This window comes from Pseudonaja textilis, chromosome 1, assembly GCF_049901715.1.
Source record: "Pseudonaja textilis isolate UNSWEBS1 chromosome 1, rPseTex1.2, whole genome shotgun sequence".
NCBI classification, from domain to species: Eukaryota; Metazoa; Chordata; class Lepidosauria; order Squamata; family Elapidae; genus Pseudonaja; species Pseudonaja textilis.
In genome coordinates, this window is record NC_141990.1 from 113,883,765 (window position 1) to 113,897,018 (window position 13,254).

Below are 13,254 nucleotides of genomic sequence, written 5' to 3' on the forward strand. Positions count from 1 at the left end.
GATTATGCAACCGAAACAAATGTACTTTTTTTAAACTAAAAAAAAAGGTTGTCAGTGGAATGGTCAGAAGTTCTCAGTCAAGTTCCTAAATAGCCTTTTTCTATATCCTGTTGACGCAGCTCCTTGATAAAATACTGTGATAAGTTCTGGGAACAGAAAAGATGGACAATTTTGCACAAAATGTAGGTTAATTTGTGTTTAATATGAATATAACACCTGTATTAATGAGAATGTACATCCCATGTTGCTCTGCATTCTATTCACCATTAATAATAATATCCATATCTCATATAGACAAATTGTACAAGGCTCAAGAGGCCACTTATAGCCATGGTTGTGGAAATGCTGACGAAGCAACTGAGTGTTGAAGTGTGCTAAGCCAAGAGCAAGCTCTCTGCAAGTATTCAAGCAAAGATTCATGCTGTTAATTAAAAATTAATAATTACCCTTGATTCAACAGTCCAGAATAGATAATAAATGCTAGCAGGCTTGTGCTGGAGAATGCCTCATTACACTTAAAAGTTCAAAGCCTTGATCTGATCTCTCACTTTAGAGGTCTGAAAAATGATAGCAATGTTTACATTGGCACCCCAAGTTTGTGTCAGCAAACTGCATATGATTCCTAAGTGATGAGATGTGGGCTACACCATACCTCTAAATTAAAAATTATAGATTGTACAAAATAGCCCAGTGTTAGCAAACCTTTTCGGCACTGAAAAGGAGCACCTTTTTCGCTCCTGCGTTTCACCCTGTGGCCACGACTGCTGTTCTTCTGGGGCAGCGGGGCAGCGCGTGTGCATCGCCACCACCCTCTCTCCCCCAGTGGTGGCAGAAGCAGCACATGGGGCAACGTTAGCTCTCTGGGCAGTCAACTGCCCCATGCCTGAGCTGGCTGGCGCACTGGAACCCAAAGAGCAAGGGGAACAGAGCTGCCGGCCAGAATGGACGGGCTGGGGCTTCCCTTCCTTCCCGCCTGAGTGGCCTTCTTGCATGACCCCAGCCCTCCATCCCGTGGCACTGACGTGCGGACGTGGTCCAGAGTGCCTGGCCGGCAGCTCTACTGGGAAGATAATCTTCTGGTTTCTGGCACACATGCACAACGGCCAGCGCACACATGCTTCAGAAACTGAAAGACAAGGTGGCCGGTGCGCATGCACGCTCTGAGAACCGGAAGATCATCTTCCCAGCATGCACATGCACGCTGGGCAGCTGCTCTTCTGGTTTTTGTTGCGTATGTGCACATGAAGTCCAGCTGGCCAGTGTGCTGGAATCCGGAAGAGCAATGGGTGATGGCTGCATGCCCATAGAGATGGCTCTGTGTGCCATTCTGGCATGTGTGCCATAGGTTCGCCATCACGGAAATAGCCTAAGTCTGGGTTTGGTTGAACTTTGAGCTAAAGTGTGTCAAAACTGTTATCTTTTCTGTTATCATAGAATTTGTATCCTGTGTCATGGATACAGTGAAAGCTGATAGCTAGTCTATTCCTTCTCTTTCTTATTAAAAAAGTATTTCAGTATGCAAAAACCTAAGCCATAATGGGTACAAGAAGCCAGTATCTATCATTTGATGGCTATAGCATAAGCCTATGGTAAGGAATGAGGAAGGAGGGAAGGAAAGAAGGAAGGAAGGAAGGAAGGAAGGAAGGAAGGAAGGAAGGAAGGAAGGAAGGAAGGAAGGAAGGTCAGTTGGTCGTGTGCCTATAAAACTAAGGGGAAGGACATAATAAAACTAAATGAGTCTGATTTTATGAAGTAAAACTGATGTAATATAGAGAGAGGTTGAACTGTGAATAAAAGAGCATCCAGGTGCTGTGGCTGTATATGCAAGTAGAAATTCATAGGTTGGTGATAGTTTCACCTTATTCTCTAGTGAAAAGATGTAAGAGGGGAACTATATTTGATCCAACTAAGGGGGAAATTGTTCTGTTAAATAATGTAAAAAGATGGGTGGGCATGAGAAAAGAACAAAGTGATTGAGTCATTTGGAGACCCCAGAATAAATGAGACTGGCTGCTGAGGATCTGAGAATAGTTTGAGCATCTGCTTAGAAAAAGTTCTTTGTTTCAGTTATGAGGTTTAAGTAAAAATATAGTATTAATTCAACACATAATGAAGTACTATATAGTAATTTAAGAGCATTATTGATTTGATTATGATGAAAGATTCATAGAATGAAGTTATAAATGCTGGGAGAATGTTGGAAGAATGGAAAGCTTCCTTCAGAGATGGTACGTAACTGCAGGAATATCAAAACATGGGTGTAGTTTTCCCCTTCGTTTATTCAGTGTGCCTTGCAAATCTTTGGCAGGATTCTCATTAATCCTGTGTGAAAAGTAAAGGTGGGCTGTATTTGGGAAGGGCAACCTGGCTTTTTACTGGGCAGATGTGCAGCCAAATTTTGGTACTTCAGCAAGTTACTGAGAATATTTCGGTGTGTGTGTGTGTGTGTGTGTGTGTGTGTGTGTGTGTGAATGGCATATACTATCTGCCAATTTAGAGAAAGTACATGTGAAGTGAGTAAGTATGAATAAAGGAATGCTTTGTCCAAATATGGAGTTGGTTCAGTTGTTGAATGCAATAAGAAATGTTTATAATGGAAATACAGCATGTGTCTGAATGAAATGTTTATTAATTGGTTTAGCACTCAGCAGGATGATAAAGGCATATGATACAATGCCTTCCTGGTTGTTTAATGTATCAATGGATATATGTAAATGGGAGATCATGATGTTAGAGGTGTACCTCTTGAAGATGTGAATCTATGCACACTTCTATGATTATGTGTATTTAACTGAAAATCCAAATCTTGGCTTTTCCAAATGCTTCTCTCCTCCTTCCCCATCAGATAACATTTCTACTACCTCTTTTTTTGTACATTGGGCCAATCTTCTGCAAGCATGAGGCTCAGGCTAATAGTGTCTTGTGGTGACTTCATTTTTATTTAAATTACAATTATTCAATGGTCTTCCTTGGGTATTTTATTTCCACTCCCCCCTCTTTCTGCTAACAATTTAAGCAGAACAAATTAAAAATAGATGTGTTTACAATCTTTCTGAAATACAAAATAAATGGAATTCAGTCTTTAAACTGCATATAGAAATCCTATTATTGGCCAAGCTTCACATTTGTAATGCAGGAGAAGTCCTTTCTTTTCCACCTATTCAGAATATTCCCCTTCTATGTTGGAGAAATTTGCTAAAGGGAGAACTGCTCTTGTAGGCTTCAATACTGGGGTTGATCTTTGATATATCTTAATATCTTGATCCTGGAAATGATTTCAGAGTTAGCAATTAATACAGATCTTTCTGGACTGTTTGATATGAATATTAGATACCACCTGCAGTTTAATGGGTGCATTTTGCATCAATTGAAGCTTGTTGAAGCATAGCAATTGACCAGCAGAAAGCACATGTGATGGCTAAAGACAGGGTTGATTATTTAAATTTTAAAGAAAAATGAAAAGTGTGTGTGTGGGGGAATTCAGCTATATTTGAAAACGTTTGAAATCTTTCCAGGAAAAGGTTAACAGTTCACAAGGAATAAATAAAAAGCATAAATATTTTGCATTGATTAAACTTAATATTTATTCAGATGGAGTCTCTAAGTTTGTTTCATGGAATAAGCTAGTCAACCGAATGCTCTTTATAATAATTAATAATTGTAATCTATTTTGTCAAAACTATCTCACAAAAGGTACTTCCTGACAGCTAATTTAATCAAATCCCCTTGTCTTTCTCCTATGGGATCCCCCCACCCCCACAAACTTCCATTTAGCAGTAGTTACTTTTACTTAAAAGTACTATTTATAAGGCATCTTCTCTAAGTGATGCTCTCAGATATACTGAATTTTAACTTCCACCATTCCTAATCATACAGTCATGCTAGTTGGGAATTTCATGAAATGATTCTGGACACCTCTGGAGAGAAAGGAAAGAGAAAAACACATTAAAGTCGAACTCAGCAATTCCAAGCAGCTGCATCCTTGCAGTTTCATTGGCAACTGAGATTTGATGCAGCCTTTAAGGAGCGCTTTTGATATCACGCACTTACACACATACCCCAATGTTCATACTATTTCTGTATTTATTATCTGCAAAGTCATTTTGATTCCCCATGTAAGGAAAATTGTCCTCCTGGAGAAAGGCAAAACGGTAGTTCATTTTCTATCTCCAACCCTGACATATTGGCAACATGTAAGAAGAGTTTCTAGCGCTTGGCAAGTGATCCAGGATTTAGAATGCTTGAATGAAGCATCACAAAAGGGTAACTTTAAAGAACAAATAATACGTACATTGTAATCATTAATAATTTTAAAAGAAAAAAGGATGAGAAATCTAATAGCAAGTAAAATGAAAGACTGACCAATTTTTAATTTAAAAAAGCCAAACATTTAATTAATTACAGAATAGCATTCGCTGATGAGCTTAAGTGATCTGATTCAGTCATGAACACAGGACACTTTTTGCAATTGCATTCTAATAATATGCTCCCTCTTCCAAAAAATCCAAAGCAACAATAAAATCTAAATGTATATCATCTTATAATTAAAATTAGCTAAAATTTCATCCTGTTTTAAGTATGACAAGGTTTGTACAGTAGAATGGATAACACAGTGGATTCTTAAAAGTTTCCCACTCCCTTGGAATGCCTGTTCATAACAAATACTTCAGAAACTTCCCTGAGCTTTGACCGAGTAACTGAATACAGGTCACGCTTACCTGGTTTCACTATTAAATATAGGCTTTCCCCTGAATGCAGCTAACTGGGCTGGGCTGAAAAATCAGTGACCACTAGATGGCAGCGAAGGGCTAGGGTGGTTTTGGAGGCCTCCGCCTTTTTCTAACATCTATAGCAGCAGTCCCCAGCCTTTTTGGCACCAGAGATGGGTTTCATGGAAGACAAGTTTTCCATGGACTAGGGAGAGGAGGGGAGAATTATTTTGGTTTCACTCACACGCCCGCTGCTCACCTCCAGCTGTGTGGCCCAGCTCCTAGCAAGCCATGGCTCGGTAACTGGTTGGGACCCCCTAATCTATTGGTCATCCAGATTTTTTCAACCCAGATCTACTTAAACAGAATACCTGAATTTATTGCCGTAATCAAGAGGTTCATAGAGAGGACATCTTGACGAAAGACAAGACATAACTCTAACAGGTGGGGCAACTCTGTGTGTACAATAAAGTTAACATACTTCATCAAGTCATTTAGTCCCAAAGGTTACGTGTTGTTCTACAGTGCAAGACTGGGATGGGGCACATCTGGATTTTTAAAAACAAAACGGTCCTGTGTGCTCCTACTACAAAGTGTCTGTGGTGAAGGAGCTTCTCTAAACACACAGTGGATGCTACTGTGCTGTGACCAATCACAAGGCATGCATGTTTGTCAAGACAAGCAAAGGTAGATGCTTTCTGCCATGCCACCAGGACCCCTTCTGCGCCCTCAGCTTCCCTTTGCTTTTCTTCTTCTGCATACTTTCATTTCCAAACAGTTTGATGTTGTCAGCTCTCATTTTTAAAGAGGGCCTTGGGGGATAATGGTAGCTATGTCCAAACAGAACCTGCCCAATTTTAAACCAAAGAGTGCCTTTGACAAGAAGACAGGTAATTTTCAAAACTAGCTGTAGTGATGAAGAGGTGTGGAAAAACATCACACCTCTTCATCACTACAGCGAGTTTTGAAAATCGGTTTGAGAATCTAAATAAGACGTGTGCACTTATCAGGGGCTAAATTTAATTGAATATAATAAGACTTACTTCCTAACAGAATGTCTTGGCTGAGCTATTTTTCTGTAGTCCCACCCATTTAGAAATGTGTATCACTGGGTTGTCTGTTCTTATGTGCTTTAAAAGTGGAAGATACCGTACTGTCTTCACCCAACACAATCATATGAAATATCACATTTTATAGGCAGAAAAGGTTATTTTCTTGAAGAACCCCTGCCCTTTTCCCCATTAAAGTGATTTGAGCATGGCTTCTGTCTTGTACAGATGTTGATCACCATGTATGATGCACTCCATGTTTTGAACTTGACTCTACAATTAATTGACACCATTAACTGTTATGAATGCTTGACATAGAAGGCAGAAGGCATCTGGAAATATAAAATTTGGCACTATTGTTCAGAATGACACAAATTGCTGATATTTCTTCTTTGCTACTTTTGTTGATCAGTTGATTTGGGATTGTTCTTGAATACAAGAACATCGTCTCTCTCTCTCTCTCTCTCTCTCTCTCTCTCTTGGGTCGAGAGACTTAAAAGATCATTCTTAGATGGCCATCAAAGCAAAAACATACTTGCTCGAATTAGGCATTTATACAGAAAGGCTCATGCATTGTACGGGTGAATCCCAACCAAGTATGGATGTTCTTGCTTCTACCAGAAATATATATATTAGGCCCACCTATGGCAACAAAAACACATTAGCACATATAGCACAGCAATGAGATGTTTTGCTAGGAGAATTATTGTAATAATTTTTTTTGTATTTTGGAAAATGGGAACTTTGCCAGCTCAGGATATTTGTAATCACAGAACAATAAGTCATCCCTACAGTAATTCCCATCTCAGTAAAGTGTAAACACTTGGATCTTTGATCCTATAATAATGCATGATCTGATTGATTCTGCTGCCCTTTGTCATTCTTGGGAACCTTAAGTCATCATTTAAATGGAATAATAGTGCACATCAGAACAATGATCCACAGGATTAACTACAGATATATTTGCACAGAAAGAAGAGCACCCGACACAACCAATCACCCCATTTTTTGTGTGTGTATCCGTTGTCTTATTTTCACCTCTTCAGCAGCAAGCAAAATACCAATGGTGCATATTGGCTTGTATCACAGTGATCCACGAGGGAAGGTGTAGCGTGCTGAACATCGAGGAATTCATTCTCCCAGACAAACTGCTTCTGGAATCTTCAAGGAGTTTTCCTAAGGTTCTGATTCCTAATTTTTAATACATATATATATATATATAAATATGTATATAAATTATTATAGCCATTTGAAGCTTATAAAAATAATTTAATGTGTACAATGTGAATTAGGGAAACAATACAACATGAAAATAAACAATTAAAAAAGCATAATTATAGCAATGGCTTTGCAAAATCATATTAACTAAATGTAAAAATACTGATCAGGAGAAATTAAAAATGCAATGTAACAGAAACTGCTCCCAACAAATTAAGTACAGCTCACAATTCAGCTTTCTTTTCCGTTTTTGTTACTGTTTTGCTTTTTGTTCTAAATAAAGCAGTTTCCCAGATAAACCAGCCAGGAAACACAACAAGATGTCCTATTTTACTTCATTATAAAGCTACATCAACAGAATCTTGCAAGTCTGAAAGTATATATCTCCTGCTGTCTCTTTTACAGCCTGAGAAATTGAGAAAGGCTTTTTCCACCTACTGTACACCTGTGTGCTATGCCTTCTCTTATCTGACTGTTCCTTAGGCCAGGGGTCTCCAACCTTAGCAACTTTGCTCAGCCAGCTCTGCTGGCTGAGGAATTCTAGGAGTTGAAGTCCACAAGTCTTAAAGTTGCTAAGGTTGGAGACCCCTGCCTTAGGCAGAATTTCCTTACCCTCTCTCAAGATCTTTCTCACACAAGCACACACACTCCACAAAACAATTAATCACAAATTTCTTCTTTAAAAGTCAGCATTGTTGCAATGCTCCCTTAAGAAAATAATCTCTAAAACTGGTCTTAACACACAAGTCTTGTTTCTAATAAATACCTGCTTGAATATTCAACAAAGTGACATACAGAAATTGTCAGATAAATAAAGAAGCAAGTAGCCATTTAGATTTCTCTTCATAAAAATACACTGCTCAAAAAAATAAAGGGAACACAAAAATAAGACATCCTAGATCTGAATGAATGAAATATTCTTATTAAATACTTTGTTCATTACATAGTTGAATGTGCTGACAACAAAACCACACAAAAATTATCAATGGAAATCAAATTTAGCAACCCATGGAGGTCTGGATTTGGAGTTACACTCAAAATTAAAGTGGAAAAAAATACTACAGGCTGATCCAACTTTGAAGTAATCTCCTTAAAACAAGTCAAAATGAGGCTCAGTAGTGTGTGTGTGGCCTCCACATGCCTGTATGACCTCCCTACAACGCCTGGGCATGCTCCTGATGAGGTAGCGGATGGTCTCCTGAGGGATCTCCTCCCACACCTGGGCTAAAGCATCCCTCAACTCCTGGACAGTCTGTGGTGCAACGTGGCATTGGTGGATGGAGACATGATGTCCCAGATGTGCTCAATTGGATTCAGGTCCGGGGAACGGGCGGGCCAGTCCACAGCATTAATGCCTTTGTCTTGCAGGAACTGCTGACACACTCCAGCCACATGAGGTCTAGCATTGTCTTGCATTAGGAGGGACCCAGGGCCAACCGCACCAGCATATGGTCTCACAAGGGGTCTGAGTATCTCATCTCGGTACCTAATGGCAGTCAGGCTACCTCTGGCAAGCATACGGAGGGCTGTGCGGCCCCCTAAAGAAATGCCACCCCACACCATTACTGACCCACTGCCAAAACGGTCATGCTGGAGGATGTTGCAGGCAGCAGAACGTTATCCACAGCGTCTCCAGACTCTGTCACGTGTGTCACGTGTGCTCAGTGGGAACCTGCTTTCATCTGTGAAGAGCACAGGGCACCAGTGGTGAATTTGCCAATCTTGGTGTTCTCTGGCAAATGCCAAACGTCCTGCACAGTTGGGCTGTAAGCACAATCCCCACCTGTGGACGTCAGGCCCTCATACCACCCTCATGGAGTCTGTTTCTGACCGTCTGAGCAGCCACATGCACATTTGTGGCCCGCTGGAGGTCATTTTGCAGAGCTCTGGCAGAGCTCCTCCTGTCCCTCCTTGCACAAAGGTGGAGGTAGCGGTCCTGATGATAGGTTGTTGCCCTCCTACGGCCTCCTCCACCTCTCCTGATGTACTGGCCTGTCTCCTGATAGCGCCTCCATGCTCTGGACACTACACTGACAGACACAGCAAACCTTCTTGCCACAGCTCGCATTGATGTGCCATCCTGGATGAGCTGCACTACCTGAGCCACTTGTGTGGGTTGTAGACTCCGTCTCATGCTACCACTAGAGTGAAAACACCACCAGCATTCAAAAGTGACCAAACCATCAGCCAGAAAGCATAGGAACTAAAAAGTGGTCTGTGGTCACCACCTGCAGAACCACTCCTTTATTGGGGATGTCTTGCTAACTGCCTATGCTTTCCACCTGTTGTCTATTCCATTTGCACAACAGCATGTGAAATTGATTGTCAATCAGTGTTGCTACCTAAGTGGACAGTTTGATTTCACAAAAGTGTGATTGACTTGGAGTTACATTGTGTTGTTTAAGTGTTCCCTTTATTTTTTTGAGCAGTGTATATATGTAAGTTCATTTGCCACTAAATCTCTCTCAAAATTTCACGGATAGCCAACACAACTATTCCGCTCAGGTTCAGAATGGTGATTTTTCTTCTCATGGGGATTCCAGATTAGTTACCTAGACCAGGGGAAAATTCCACTATTTCCCCCCTGAAATCAATAAAGTCATAACAAGTACCAACAAGAAATATGTCTTTTCCATGTGACAAAGGGCCAATTTATTTGAAAATCTATTAGAATTAACCCTCCCCAAAAAAGCCAAATGAAAATCAGCTGAATTACTTAGAGATAATTAAACAGGGCTAATGTGTGTGGATGACTAATATGGTATCAAAAAGATACAGAAAACATTTAATGCTTTGTTCCCCTCTAGTGGCTGTCTGGATTTTTGCAGCCCAGGTAACCTTATAACTGTGAACAGCAGTATCACTACGGAGGTTCCCATTTCAGCTTCAGGTCCCTAAAATTGCTTATGCTGCTTCCCTATTTCACTCTGATTACACAAGAAAGATAAAATACATTGAAACCCCAAATGCAAACACTTTAAACTTTGCTTTATAAATATTCACCTGTGAGGCCTAATTAGACTTCAAGCGAAGAAATGTAAAGACGGTGTTACTTTCCTTGGATTCAAAAAACGAGTCGTAATCCTAAAGATAAAGAAAGGATTTTTTTTAAAAAAGTATACTTTTAAAATGTTCATCCTTCAACACATAAACATGTTTGTGTGTGTATGTGTGCCCTCAGATGTATTTGATTAATTCCCAGAATCCTTTGCCAGCATAAGTTAAGTCAGTGGGTTTTTTTACCCTGGCAACTTTAAGATGTATGGATTTCAACTCCCAGAATTCCCTCAGCCAGCCATACTGACTATGGAACTCTGGGAGTTGAAGTCCATGTCTTCTAGTTGCCAAGGTTCAGAAGCAATGAGCCAAGAATTATAGGAGTTAAGTCTAGTACATCATGAAAGTGGTGCATATAGTCAAAAATTGCAGTGTGATCAAGCAGTTAATAATGTCCCCCTGGAGATAGAACTGGTGCCCATTTTTCTGAAGTTCTAGAAAGCCCTTAAAAATTGGCTCTGAACCCAGGTATTGGGTTCATGTATTAATATATTTGCAGGGGGCCTGCTGTATTTAGACATTTTACTTCTTATGTGTATTTGTTTTTGTTGTCTTCTGGATTTTGTAGGCCACCCGGAATCTAACAGAGTGGTCAATTATAACATATTTAATAAATTAAATTTTGAAGATAATTCTATTTTGTTCATCCATCTAAAGTATCTGGTAGAAATACAATAGAATAAGTTGCAGCATTCCTCACAAGAAACTGTATTGCTTTCCTTGTGATATGAAAACACAGGATAAACAATACATTTAATATTTACTTTCCTTTCTAGTACCACTGCCCCACAGATCAGTACAGATCAAAGGACTATAAATGGCTGCTTAATCTGCTCATCTATTCCACTGCCAGACTGGATATAGAAATGTAAATAATTAACCACTCAAATCCACTTATAACAAGGTAATTATATGTAGATTCATTGCTCATACATTCCTTGTTTTGCCATTTCACTCAAATACTCTGACTTCAGAGACACCCTGAAGCCAGGCCAACACCTTTGAAACAAGTTAGACAACTTCTTCTGGTTTCATGTTTGATGTGGAAAGCAGAGTTCATGATTTCTGGTTGTAAAGTCTAACTCGTCAGGCCAAACATGACAAACCAGCCCTACTGTGAAGCTCTGCTCAGTCACCTGGGGGTCATTTACTCCCATTCAGCCAAGGCTAGGATGGGATCTCCTGATTTGAAATAACAAAACACAAAGCAAAATCTTAAAAGAGGTTTTTAACATGAACGGGGAAGCACCAAAAGCAGGTTTACCAAAGCCTGTGTTATCATGCAGTTTTGATTTATTTTAAAAGGAATCTAATATTGTCCTGCTCATTGCCCTGAAATCATGATCTGTCAATTTTAGAATCTTATATATCTGTTTACTAGCTCTATACCTGTGTTTTGCTACAAAACTATGTGATCAGGCTTAGTTTTTGGGGAGAAAAACAAGGGAGGGGGGGAATTGTGCCTCTGCCTACCAGCATCCATCTGTAACATCCTGTCAGTGTGTGAGAGAATTGAGGGCTGTTTGGAAACTGAAACAGTATTTACTGTGTGAGCAAGGAGCCTGGGTGTGTCTTAGCTCAACTGTTCTATACTAAAGTTGGTTGCTGCTGTGAAAATAAAACTAAAGCTGAAACTCCTCTCCTCTGCTTGTGTTTTGCATTTGGAACAGATTTCTTTTCAGGTGGGGTGGGGGGAGTAGAATTCCTTAGCATCAGAGCGTGTTAATAGTAATATAAGAAATACTAATTCTCTGATGGTCATTTCGAAAAATCCTTTCTTAGTGAGCACCTAGAAGCCAAGAAGAACATATGTGCCAAATTTCAAGTTTGTAGGTTTTACGGTTCTGAAGATTTTGTGATGATGCGTGAGTGGTATTTCACTTACATATATAGATAGATTACTTATTAAACATATTTGTAACCTACCCACTATCCTGAGGATCTCACACTTCAGATTACACATGCACAAACAAAAAGGGATCTATTTCAAGTGGGGGAGGGGGGTAATACATGGGATGTATTTCTGCAATTTTAATTTACCCATAGCAGGATATATAGCTAATTACTTTTTTAAAGCAATGCTTTACTTCTATTATTATGCCACGTCAACTGGAAGAAAAAACTTTCCTTGACATCCCATTCAAATTCATATGACCCTAACCCTAATCCTAACCCTAGCCATATTGGCATTCCACAGGAAAAAATACTCTTCATACCAGATGCAAAGCCAATATTTTGCATATATTTTATCCGATTATAGTTACTGATTTACATTTTTCACTAACTCATATTGATAGCCAATTGCTCTTGGCTAAGTATATGATGTAACTTCCATCTATCATGGTTTATAAAATACAGTTTATGGCTTCGCATATATGAATTCACTATTTATAGGTAATCCAAGGTATCATTTACATAGCCATGGGTTTGTGTGATGTGTGAACCCAGTCAAAATTAGTTCACTACAGCACATTGCTTTTTTCCTCCAAATGAAATAAGTCTAAAATGGCTCTCCCTGCACGAAAACAACAAGCATCCCAATTTGTTTGTCCATAAGCTATTGTCCATAAGCTCTATTGTGAAAACTATCACAGATTTGTTTTCAGACAAGCTTCTGAAAGTGAACCTCAAGTTTCAAAATGAAAGTTATTCTCCTCCAGTAAGGCTCATCAGGATGAGTACAGCCCAGAGGTGGTATTCAGCAGATTCTGACCAGTTCTGGAGAACCGGTAGTGGAAATTTTGAGTAGTTTGGAGAACCAGCAAATACCACCTCTGACTGGAGATTTTACACTATCCTTCCCCTGCCACGGCCAGAGAATCAGTAGTAAAAAAATTTGAATCCCACCACTGGCTACAGCCCACTAAATAGTCAGTTTCTCTCAGCCAACCAAGCTCACGGGGCTGTTCTTGAATGGGGACAATAGGAGAAGGAAAGACTAATATGTATGTTTGCCACTTTGAATTATTTATAATCATACAATGACGGGATAAAAATCTAATAAATAAATAAATTATTCTGCCAGTTTCCCATTCTGTCCCATGTTACAGGAAGTGTATAAATTTAATAAATAAAACAAAAATAAATAATCCAAATTAATTGGAGCGATAAGGTTGAAGAAGCACACTTATGCTAAGTTTCTTCTGAATGTCCAGCTTCGTTCTTTAGCTCTTGTCCTCAGGCTTCCCCTACTATAATTCAAGATGTAATACTGTATTTAC

General features: G+C 39.5%; 1 protein-coding gene and 1 long non-coding RNA gene across 2 annotated transcripts in view; one reads left to right on the forward strand and one right to left on the reverse strand.

Annotated features, from left to right (window-relative positions):
* Positions 1–4,376: 4,376 nt before the first annotated feature.
* Positions 4,377–5,849, forward strand: LOC148127775 (uncharacterized). Its single transcript, XR_015739855.1, has 2 exons — positions 4,377–5,621; positions 5,703–5,849. It is a non-coding gene; the product is annotated as an uncharacterized LOC148127775 (long non-coding RNA).
* Positions 5,800–13,254, reverse strand: part of SH3BGRL2 (SH3 domain binding glutamate rich protein like 2) — a 38,036-nt gene continuing 30,581 nt past the window's right edge. Inside the window, exons 3-4 of the mRNA XM_026695117.2 lie at positions 9,980–10,060; positions 5,800–6,949 (exon numbers count right to left, since the gene is read on the reverse strand). Of these exons, the coding sequence (XP_026550902.1) occupies positions 9,989–10,060 (72 nt within the window). The 3' untranslated portion in view covers positions 5,800–6,949; positions 9,980–9,988. The remainder of the gene's footprint in view (positions 6,950–9,979; positions 10,061–13,254) is intronic.